At 40.0% G+C, this 12652-nt stretch overlaps 1 protein-coding gene across 1 annotated transcript in view; it reads right to left on the bottom strand.

Moving 5' to 3' along the window:
• LOC109913619 (rab GDP dissociation inhibitor beta) overlaps positions 1 to 12652 on the bottom strand; it is a 37436-nt gene that overhangs the window by 8676 nt on the left and 16108 nt on the right. The window contains exons 2-5 of the mRNA XM_048610106.1: positions 8312 to 8419; positions 4234 to 4333; positions 3114 to 3248; positions 1270 to 1468 (exon numbers count right to left, since the gene is read on the bottom strand). Coding sequence (XP_048466063.1) covers positions 1270 to 1468; positions 3114 to 3248; positions 4234 to 4333; positions 8312 to 8419 — 542 coding nt within the window. The remainder of the gene's footprint in view (positions 1 to 1269; positions 1469 to 3113; positions 3249 to 4233; positions 4334 to 8311; positions 8420 to 12652) is intronic.

The following is a 12652-nucleotide window of genomic DNA, read 5'->3' on the forward strand; positions in this document are numbered from 1 at the left end:
CAAAATAGACACCCACAGTTCTCCCCTGAAGATATACAGGGAAAGAGGAAAAAAAACTGGTACTTAGTCATAGAGATACACAGCACAGAAACAGACCTATAGGTCCAATTCAGCCGTGCTGACCAGATATCCCAAATTAATCTGGTCTCATTTGCCAGCATTTGGCCCATAGCCCTCTAAACCCTTCCTATTCATATACCCATCCGGACACCCTTTAAATGTTGTAATTGTTCCAGTGTTCTTCACTTCCTGTGGCAGCTCATTCCATACACACCCCATTTGAAGTTAAAAGGGACCACTAAAAAAGATAAATCTTTCCCCTCTCATCTTAAACCTATGCCCTTTAACTTTGGGCTCCCCTACCCTGGGAGGAAAAAAAAAGCTAATCTATTCACCTTATCCATGCCCCTTGATTTTACAGATCTCCAAGGTCACCCCTCTGCCTCTGACACTCCAAGGAAAATAGCCCCATAGCTCAAACCCTGGCAACATCCTTGTAAATCTTTTCTGAACTCTTTCAAGTTTCACAACATCCTTACTATCACAGGGAAAGCAGATTTAAATGCAGTATGCCAGAACAACATTCACACTTCAGATATCTAGGAAATAAACTAAGTTGACCCTGCGGACAAGTACAAACTGTACAGTGAAATACCATGGTTAGCTGTCATTTAAATGAGACTAGACATTTCACTAAATCTTTACATTAAAGATAGCCATAGTAGTTCTGGCCTGTAATGTTCATTGAAGACAAAGATGTGTAAGAGCAAAAGAAAACCCAAGTAGTGAGAATCTAATTTGGTAATAGTAATATACAAAAACTTCATAATTCACTACATGAAAGATGCAACTGTCATAATGACCTGATATCTGTTAATGCTCAAGGACTGATTTGATATGACCTGGTAGTCTAAAAACACTGATGAATCAAAGCATATAAACTTTAAGAGGCTTACTTTATTTACAAGAGGGAAAAGGCAAAGATCGGGGACAGTTATTTAAACAACACTTCAGAAGGGTACAAGTAGAAGATATAATGTTGAGCATGCAGGAAAAGCAAAAATGAACAAGACTAAAAATACAACAATGGTTTATAAAATTAAGTCACATACAAGCACTACTGGGGGAAGCATTAATACAACTGCTGGTTGTAATATAAAAATACAATTTAACAATGATTAACAAGGCAGAAACTCACTCCATATTGTACATAGATATACCAATAAAATGTTGCAGTAACTTTTTGTCTTGTATAAAAAAACTACTCACTCATCAGTCCTATACAAGGCTAGAGCATGGCCTGTGAAGTCGATGACATCCTTCCCCAAACCAAATTTCTCATATACATTCTTCATGGTTGTTTTCTTAGGGTCAATGCCATCCCAAGTTGTGGGATCATTTTCATCATAAACAGATACACGCTGCAAAAACTTTCTAAATCTATTTTTTTCCATAAAGCTTAACAAATCTGAAGAAAAAGCAACAATTAGTAAACACCTGAAACACAGACTCTTGGCTTTTAAATTTTAATTAGTGTTGAAACTAGCTTCAACTCAACACTTCAGGAAATATATTGTCACACTCATTTACATGCTGCTATAAACAAACAAGAAGTCTTATAAATTTTCCTTTAGCACCAACGGTCTGCTTATTTCCATTATTACAAAGATAGAGTTTGGTAATGAAGCACATTTAGCAAACTGGTAACCCTACATGATCATGCACAAAATCATAGACTCAAGGAATATCCAACTCATTCGCATGAATTGTCCTTATATGCTGACCAGCATTGACAGACCTGAAAGCATCTGGCCTTACTTCACAAAATGTTTGGTCTGGGTTGAATTTAATATTGGAAAACTACTAATAAGAGTCAGCCCAAGAGCATAAACATGCATGGTAAAATTCACATGACTCATTTGAACAGATCTAGTAAGTCAACACCAGGCACCCATGAGGCACAATGGGCCATCAGAACTACATTCAACCACAACCCGCAACTTCAGTGCGCTACATCCCCCTCCACTCTACCAATGCCATTAAGTCCAAGTGGTCAACCCTGGTCTAATGAAAAGGGCAAAGGAGCAGAACCAGGCATATCTGCAAAGAGATTTTAACTAGCTCAGACACAATGGATTGCATCACCTCTGTGCCATAACTTTTCTATGTTCTAATTTGGTGAAATGAGAATACATGAATACTTGCATGGCTAACAGCAAGTGCAGCATGCAACAGACAGGGCTAAGAGATCCCAAAGGATCAGATCCAAGTTCTGTAGTCCTACCACACCCAGCCACGTTAGTGGACCTGGAAACAACAGAATGAGGCTGCTCCACAATTATTCCCAAGAACAATGAAGGCCCAGCACATCAGTGCAAAAGGACAAAGCTATTTGTATCCAACTTCAGAGGTGCTATGTGGAGAATCCATCTCTGCACAAAAGGAGTTATTCAGATGTTCAATTCGGGTCCTGCCAGGACCCATCAGTTCCTGACCTCATTCGGCCTTGGTCAAAGTGGACATAAGCACTGAAACATGAATACCACAGACCAACAATCCGTTCATGTTAACAATAATTTTAACTCAAATTGCTAGCCAAGATTTCCACGATTGCTATTTTAAAAAAACAATGGAACACAAGTCTTGCTATGAAATAATTCTGTATGAACAAAGATTAAGGGAGTTAAATAGTTAGAAAATGGAAAAGAAAATCTTATGATTTTGGTAGGAGAGCTAAGTATGTTAGGCAAATGTCTCTGAAATACCAGTTTCCAGTATTACAGGCAAACATCTGCTTACAGGACCTGCACGTGCCTGGTGCTCTGACTAGATAAAGAGCAGTTCTACTGGACTGCAAGGCAACAATGCTGCGTGAGCTTGACAAGTGCATTTTCTGTTCGAAACAAAAAGAAAAGAGGGAAACTGCTACTAAACAATCATCATCAAGTGTTTTCCTACATGAGTAACCACAAAGGATTTCGGCAGATTCGTTTGATTTTATTCTTGATATTGAACTCAATTGCTAGAAAAGAAAATATAACCAAAGTCATAACATCTATAAACTCTCAGGCTACTTAATTGCAACCACTCTACCACTTTTAGTTCCTACTCACTGGATGACAAGGCTTCTTTTTCAGTCGATGGGACCTTGTAGATTTTGCATTTTTTGTAAACATAGCTGCCCTCGATGACCTTAAAGTCCAGGTACCGGGTGACTTCAGTATACAGTAGCATCTTCACAAGCTGCCCTAAAGGTAAAAGTATTTCACTTTTTAAAGTGCATGCTAGGATATATTTTATCCAAAAAAAAAACTACAAAGCACTACAATAGGAGGAGAAGGGTGAGAGAAATGCAGGGGGTAGGAAGAAAGGCATGAATGAGAAAGAGGGAGGAAAATCATTATACAAGACTCGAGATCGCAGGCCATCTCCAAGCATTAGCCTGATTATTTGCTGATATCTGAAGTTTAAACCTTGGAGCCAGGATCTTCTGAATTAGAGGCAAAATGTACAACCAAGTCCTGATAGACATGCAATATATTCAATCACCCTGCTTTCCTGTGTACCTCTACCATTATCCTAACTACATACCTCTATATACGGGTTGTGTGAATTCAGTTTAGCTATTATTTTAGTGCAGTAGCAACAAGGAATTTTACAATTAGCAAAAATATCTACTAGCAGACAGGGTGGAGTTGTACAGAGTATCAACCCATATGCACATGATCACTTGGTTGACATACCAAGAGAAACCTGTGGCAAGTTCAGGTGGTAGTACATAAAAACCAGGAGTAGACCATTTGGCCCTTCAAGCCTGCCGTGCCATTCATCAAGATCAGTTATCTGTGCTAGGCACTATTTTGTCTTTTTGTTTGGTTCAATATAATTGACAAATGCTTGATATTTCAATCTACTACCTCCTCTCTAAATCTTAGTGATTTAGCCCCCACAACACAATGGTAGAGATTTCACAACTTTCATTACCCTCCGAGAGAACATTCCTTCACATCAGATGTTAACTACAGATGGCGATGGAGTAGCAGCAGAGTATTAGGGCTGCTGAGATCAGAACTCGACTGCCTGTCTACTTTCTTCCCTTTTTGCATGCAACAGTGGCAGCATCATGAGCTACCACAAAGTTACTGCTTCACTCAATGCATTCAATCATCATGTCTTTGAACACAAAGTGTTCCATAGGTTATACAATAAGGATTATATTTGCAATTTACCTACCATTTGCCATAAGAAACTTCGGAATCAGGTCCACATTCCAATCTCTTCCCCTGCCCATGGATTCTGGTGGTGAACCGGGGAGATTAAATCTTTTGTACAGCTGAAGAGAGAATGAAATTTAGCATAATGTAAGCATAAAGTATATGGGGGCTTCACCATTTTCTTGTGCATCTGATTGTGTTAAAAATCAGGACAACTGATACAATTCAAACTAACTTTCATGTAGATGGTGGCCTATAGCTGCATTATTCTTTTTTGCAGAGTACCAAAACCTTAAACAGCATCTTCTTGACAGCAATCTCAGGAATGTTACAAAACACAGGGGCTAGACCTAGCATTCATAGTTACAACTCTTCATATTTCCTTGATTTCAGCTGTATTAATTTGCAAAGTTAGCCAAATACTGTCTGCAAAAAGGAAAAAGTGACAAGGTTATGGTTTTAAATGAATGGAATCTGCTGTATGGGAAATGGAATATATTCCACTTTTCTGCTAAAAGGACAAAGTAAGAAACTTTATGGAGTGTTCAATGAGTCAGCCAATGTTGCATTAGGTATTACGGAGCCCTGGAATCCTTCACTAGCCTCAAGAGACTGCATGTAAAAATTGTTATCCAGGTCAGATAAACATTATGGATGTACAAGCATTATTTCCATTTATAGAAGACTTTTCATCCATCCCAGAAGTGTAGTGCCACATGAGACAAATGAAGTTACTGAGTGTCTGCACTGACTAAGCCAATCTGTTGCGACCTTACCAGTAACATGGACTTTTCATTTGCATTTCCATCTCCAAACTCCAATACATTATACTTGTAACACCTCAATTGATGCATTTTGAACAACCTTTTTCCTTTCATGAAGGGCTATCTAGCCTACAAGCTTCTGATCTCAATTATTCCAACTAAGCCAAGCCAACAGAGAACTAAATGTAGTACAGGTAAGTCACATCTCATTAATGGCGAAACATTGAATATATTGCTAAACTAAGCTGCAGCGTGGAAGTCACCAGATTCCTCCTAATCCACCAAGTTTAAGATTTGACATTGATGCACATCAATTTTGCCTTTGGGGGAACTGACCAAATTCAATTTCTGGTCCCGAATGAAGAGAAGTCATAGTTTCAATGTAAGTAAGGCAAATGCTAAATATCCACACTGTGCAAACAGACCAACCAAAAATCCCTAAAAACCTGTGACTTTATTTTTTCCAACACACCCCATTTTAAACTAATTGCATATGTTTTGAAGTATAACTTGGCGAGTGGCAACTGATTAACCAAAATCAGTATGACAATGCAGGACTAGTCTAATGAGCATACCAAAGAGTCCTCAAAATCTGACATTAAAACAATCCAATATTAAAACTTACATCTGGACAACAGGTCACAATTGGAAACAACATTGGACCCGCTCCTCCATTCAATACAATCCTGGCCAATCCTCTTTCTCTTTGTAGCCCTTTGCATCCTGAAAATGTATTTCTCAAGTATATGCAGCAACTTAACCTCCACAGCCTTCTACTTTAGAGCATTCCACAAATTCACCACCCGAGTGAAAAATGTCTTATTTTTGCTGTAATTGTCCACCCCATACCACTGCTGCATTCATTCTGTACAACCCGGTCAAAAATTTTAAACACTCAAGTGAGATCCCCTTTTATTCTTCTAAACTTACCTGTTCAACCCAAACTCTCCTCATACAACAAACCTACCATTTAGAGACTAGTCTGTTGAGCCTTCGCCAAACTCCTATGTTAAACATCTCTTGAAAGTTTCTACTATATTTAGTCCTCAATAGTCCTGCCTATCAAGGAACTTATTTAGCTTTACCAGCTATGCATGGTGTCCTATAAAGAAAACTCCTAGGAGTTTTCAAACCAGCCAAATTATTGCAAGATATATTCCATCTACACAGGCACATTACTTGTAAGGATACAAACCACAAGTCAATACTTATTGAAATAATTATAAATTACATTATAATGGTGAAGACTGTATTATCAACTACTGTAGTTGAAGATATTCACTTGAGGGAGAATAATCCAAATAAACATTCTATATTCTCAAATAATAAGTGTCAGTGAATGTCAAAGATTATTTATAACATATTGCACTTTAAAATTTGTGTAATGTTTAACTCCACCTTAAAACACCTTCTGGATAATCAAACAGAAAACCATACACAATCCAGCACAATTTGCTTTGAATGTCTGTCTCAATCTTCAATTTGAGCTAATGGTGAACTCAACCCATTTGACCCAAGATGCCTGACCTATTCTCCCACTGTATGGGCTAGTGCAATAGCTTTCAAGACTTAAGGGATTTCTTTGTGGCTATCAAACAGGCTTTTTACTAATTATGTACCAATAAAAACTTTTAAAAAACTTAATTGAACTGTCTTTTTAGTGACTGAAACTCACAGGTCTGCTAAGCATTTCTCATCACAGATGACTGGTTACTATTTTCTACTGTCAAGACTTCAAGGTTTTAAGAATCTTTAACTTCAGCAGTATTTTGACACTAGCTTTTTGGATTTATTCAAATGCTGTAGTGAGTTTTATTTTTCATTCCTTTTAATTTAATTTAAAAATTTATTAAATTGGTCAATTCTTTTACATACTTTTTGAGTAATGACATCTAAACTGCACAATTCTCCAGGTGTACAAGTACACTAAGCCGGGTTGTACATGAACATTTCCCTATTTATCACCATTTAAATAAAACGGTGTCTGTTTCTTCCAAAGTGGACATCCTCACACTTGCCCACGTTATTCTGTATTTGCCAATTCACTCAACTTGACAGTCATCTTGAAGCCTCTTTACTTCCACCTCACCAGCAAATTGGAAAATACAAAAATTTGATTCCCTTAATCAAACTGTGGTAGATTCAGTTACACAGCATAGAAACAGGCCCTTTGGCCCACTATGTCAATACCAACCAAAACACCAAACTACACTAATTCATTTATCTGCACTTTGACCATTGCCTATGCCCTGGCATTTTAAGTACTCATCCAGATGCTTAGATGTTGAGTATACCTACCTCCACAATCCTTTCAGGCAGTCAGTTCCGTATTTCTACCACATTCTGGTGAATTTTTTTCCCCTTCAGTCTCATCTAAACTGATTGCTCCTCACCTTAAACCTATGCACTCAGCTCTTTGATGTGTCTGCTAGGGAAAGAGAGATTCCCACTACCCATACTTCTAATTGTGTATACCTCTCAATGTCTTTCTCCTCTGCAAATACAGTTGAGACGTATTTAAGACTTTACTAAGGTTGCTCCTTTGGTCTCAATAGATTCCACTCTGGTAATCATCTTACTCCTAATATACTTTTAGAGGCTTGGGGAATTCCTTGATCCCATCTACCAAAAGATATTTTATGGCCCCTCTTTGCCCTTCCAGTTTTCTTTTGAAGCAACCTCCTACACTTTATACTTTTGAAGTGTCTCCCTGTTTTTAAATGCATTGTACTTTACATAGGCTTCCTTCTTTTTAATCAAACGAAATATCCTTTAACATCCAGAGCTCCCTGAACTTGCTGCCTTGCCATTCACTCAGAGGAATTCTCAGTATACTACTTTTAAAAGACCTGCACTTTCCAAATATGGACTACTCTGCAAGTAGCTGCTATCAGTCTGTTTGTCAGATCCTGTCTAATGATATTGAAATCTGCCTTGCCCAATTTAGATACTTAAATTCTGTACTATCCTTATCTCTTGCCATTAAGGCTTTGAAAATTAAGAGTTATGGTCACTACCCGCAAAATGCTCTCCCACAAACTTGAAACACTTGACCAGCTACAATCCCTAGGGTTAGGTCTAGCACTACCCCATCTCTAGTAGGACTATGTACTGGTAACATGAATGCATTTAAATTCCACCTGTCTAATCCTTTCACACTTGATATATCATGAAGAGCTGGTGCTCAAGTCAGTGAGCACAGATCAATACTCTGGCTAAAAACATTGCCTTCAACTTATGAGCATTTTATGAAAGTATCAAGGCCAAGAAGATAGAATTTCAGGATTGTGCATATTTTATGCTAAGCTAGATGCAAGTAGTTCTATTACTTACATCATCCAGTGGTGTTATGGATGCACTTTCACCTCCATAGTAAGAGTTGCGATCCATGTGCAGGACCTTCTTCCCTTTCACAGACATTAGACCAGAAAGAATGCATTCCTGTAAAAAAGAATTTAAAAGAAAAAAAAAGTCAGAATTCAGATGAAACTATGAGCCGCTGGATCAACCACAACATTCCTTACTGGAAAGCCATGCAAGGCTTGCTGCAGTCCATATCATTCCATTAAGAACAGATCGATAGCAAGTTTCAAACTGTCAAGAAGGAGGGATCCCATCCAGAGAGACAGCTCGAGTGGGAATATAGTTCAGCGATTTTGGAGGCAACATGGGAGGTGGCACAGAGTGGAATGAGGTGGTCTTTCCTCGCTTTTTTCTGTTTTGTGAAGTTTTTCAATTTAAAACGTTCAAAACCCAGGATCAGGAGCTCAGCACAAAAAATGACATCACAGGATCAAGAGTCCCAAAGGCTATGTTGCCTACCTGGTGCCAAGGTCAAGACCTCTGTGGATAGTGTGGAGGGCTGTTCTAGGTTGCAAAGGGACATTGATAGGATGCAGAGCTGGGCTAAGAAGTGGCAGATGGAGTTTAACCCTGAAAAGTGTGAGGTGATTCCTTTTTGGAAGGACAAACTGAAAGCAGAATACAGGGTTAACGGAAAGATTTCTGGCAGTGTGGAGGAGCAGAAGGATCTTGGGGCTCATGTCCACAGTTCCCTGAAAGCTGCCACCCAGATGGATAGAGTTGTTAAGGCGGCGTATGGTGTCTTAGCTTTCATTAATAGAGGGATTGGGTTCAAGAGCCATGAAGTTATGCTCCAGCTATACAAAACCCTGGTTCGGCCACATCTGGAGCATTGTGTCCAGAACTGGTCACCTCATTACAGGAAAGATGTGGAAGCATTGGAAAAGGTGCAGAGGAGATTTACCAGGATGTTGCCTGGAATGGAGGGAAGGTCTTACGAGGAAAGGCTGAGAGCGCTAGGGCTTTTCTCCTTAGAACGATGAAGGATGAGAGGTGACTTGATAGAGGTGTACAAAAATGATCAGAGGTATAGATAGAGTGGACAGCCAGAGACCTTTTCCTAGGGTGGAGGTAGCTGTTACGAGGGGGCATAGTTTTAAAGAGAGTGGAGGTAGATATAGGGGAGACATCAGAGGTAGGTTCTTTAAATCAGTGTGGTCAGGGCGTGGAGTCGGCCTCATTGGGGGCATTTAAGCAGCTATTAAATAGGCATATAGATGATAGTATAAGGCAAGGGTGAAGGTTAGATAGACCTAGTTCGACAACATCATGGGCCGAAGGGTCTGTACTGCGCTATGTTCTACGTTCATCTGGCCTACAAAAGGAACTTTGAGTGGGAGGGGACGAACCAGTTGTACCAATAATATAGGCAGAAAGAGGAAAGCATTTCTGCTCAGGAAGCGCAAGCAGCTAGGGGCTAAATTAAAACTGGAACTAAAAAGCCTCTAAATTACAACATGAGCCATGAGCAAATCAGCACGGGGGTCAACAAGATGAAAAAGGTAGACAAAGCTCAAAAATTGGTTATGGGAGAAACATGTTCAAATTCAGTAGTACTTGGGAAGGAGGGAACTGTTCCAATGAGAGGGGCTCCATGTGAACCATGCTGGGACTAGAATCCTGGCAAGTCACACAACTATGGCTGTAGATAGGACTTCAAATAGTAGGCTTTATTTTTGGGTTGGGGAGGAAGGAGGAGCTGCTGCTGGTGTTCAGAGGTTAAAGTTTCCAGAAATAGTATGGAAAGGGTCAGGAATCTAACTTCAGGCACAGGCCGAGAACTAGATATTCACGGGTCCATATCCTATCAAAAGGCTAGGCAGATGGTCAGAGGAAGTGGGAATTCTTAGTAAGAATTGAAATTAAAATTAATAGCATAAAGTGATAAGAGTCAGAAGGCATAGAATCTGTGTTGAGGAACCGCAAAGGGGAAACAAAGACCCGACTGGGAATTTTGTAAACACCACCTAGCAGTAGTCAGGATGAGAGAAAGAAAATCAAGAGTTAAAAAAACGCATTTATCAAAGACACCATTACAATAATCACTGGGGACTTCAATATGCAGGTGGGCTGAGAAAATCAGATTGGTAGGGGATCCCAAGAAAAAAAGAATTCTTAGAAGGTCTACAAGATGATTTTTTGCAACAGTTTGTGGTACAGCCCACTTGTGATAAGACAATTCTGGGTTTGGTGACGTGCAATGAGGTAGACTTGATTAGGGGGCTTAAGGTGAAGAAAGCCCTAGGGGGCAGTGATCACAATATGATGAATTCGCCCTGAAGTTTGAGAGGATGAAGCTGGAATCAGATGTAATGGTTTTACAATTGAGTAAAGGTAACTACAAAGACATGAGATAGGTGCTGGTCAGAACTGACTGAAAGGGGAGCATAGCAAGATGGAGTAGCAGCAATAATAGCAGGATTTTCTGGAGGTAGCTTGGGAGGCACAGCAGAAATTCAGCACATACTAAAGGAGAGGGTGAGGCAACCACGGCCAACAAGGGAAGTCAGGGACAGAATAAAAGAAGGAAAGGCATATAAAGTGATCCAGATTAGTGGGAAGCCCTTGAAAGGCAAGAGAGGAGAAGATGAAATGAGTGTAAGGTAACTTAAAGATTCTACATTTTGTTTTTAAGGTATTTAAAAACTGAGGGGCTAATGTAGACATTGAACAGCTGGAAGTGAGGCTGAAACAGTAATAAATGGGGAACAAAGAAATGGTGCAGGAACTTAATAGGTGCTTTGCATCATTTATCACAGTTGAAGACATGAGCAGTATACCAAAACCTCCAGAAAGTCAGGGGGCAAACGTGAAGGTGGTGGTGAGAAAGTTAAAAAGGTTTGAAGGTGGATCAGGCAGACTACATCTCGAGTTCTGAAGGAGATAGTGAAGAGATTGTAAAGGCATTCGTGGTGATCTTTCAGGAATTACTGGAGACTGGGTTGGAGTCAGAGGGCTGGAAAATGCTTAATGTTATACCTGTCTGAGGCAAAAGATACAAACTACAGGCCAGTTAGCCCAAGGTAAGATTTTACAGTCCGTTATTAAAAGGTTGAGATTGGAATACTTGAAAATGCATGGTAAGATAAGCAGAGTCAGTACAACTTCATCAAGGAGAGATCTTGCCTGACAAATCTATTAGAAGTCTTTGAGGAGATAACAAGCATGTTAGACAAGGGAGAATCAGTGGACGTGATCTGCACGGATTTCCAGAAGAACTCTGACAAGGTGACACAGGAGGCTGCTAAATAAGATGACCCCATGGCATTAGGGGCAAGGTGCTGGCATGGAGAGGACTGACTGACTGCCTTGTGCAAGGCAGAGTGGGGATAAAAGGGTTTTCTTTAAAAAAAAAAGAATGGCAGCCAGTGACTAATGGAGTTCTGCAGGGGTCTGTGATATGAATAGTTGCGGTCCTATTACATTTAACTGTCTGGACAAAAAGGAACTCAGGGCATCGTGTAATCAGTGAATTCAAAACATGGTGGGATGGGAAGTATTGAGTGAGCACGGAGGCTGCAGAAGGACTTGGATAGGTTAGGGGAGTGCATTCCATATGACACTTAGTCCAATGTGGGAAAGTGAGGTTATGTACCTTGGTAGGAAGAGAGACTATGGGAATTAGGAGTCCTAGTTCAGGATTCTGTTAAGGTTAAGATGCGGGCAGTTAGGAAGGCCATGTTAGCCTTCATTTCAAGGAGGCTAGAATACACGTGCAGAGGTGTGCTGCTGAAACTGATAGGGATCTGGTCAGACCAGATTTTGGAAAATTTTGGGCAGTTTTGGGCCCCCACCTCCAAGGAAGTGGGTGGTGTATTGGAGGGCATCCATTCTGGGGTCTATACTCAATGGAATTTAGATGGATGAGGAGGATCTCATTGAAACTTAGAACTTAGAAGAGATCTGGACAGAGTAGGCATGAAGATGATGTTTCCACTAGGAGTGACAAGAAACCAAGGGCACAGCCTCAGTGATGGGATGACCCATCAGAACTGAGACGAGGAGGAATTTCTTCAGCTCGTGTCATTAATCTGTGGAACTCATTGATGCACAGGGCTGTGAAGGCCAAGTCATTGAGTGGTTCTTGATTAACAATGAGATCAAGAGTTAGAGGGAGAACGGGGTCACGAAAGTTATCAGCCATGATCGAATGGCAGAGCAGACTATGGACTAAATGGTCTAATTTTGCTCTGATATGTTCTGGTCTTACAATAGCCAATTTGATTAAGTGAATAAAAACCAAAAAGAACTGCGGATGCTGTAAATCAGGAACAAAAACAAAGCTGCTGGAAAAGCTCAGCAGGTCTGGCA

Source organism: Rhincodon typus, chromosome 22 (genome assembly GCF_021869965.1).
Source record: "Rhincodon typus isolate 14 chromosome 22, sRhiTyp1.1, whole genome shotgun sequence".
NCBI classification, from domain to species: domain Eukaryota; kingdom Metazoa; phylum Chordata; class Chondrichthyes; order Orectolobiformes; family Rhincodontidae; genus Rhincodon; species Rhincodon typus.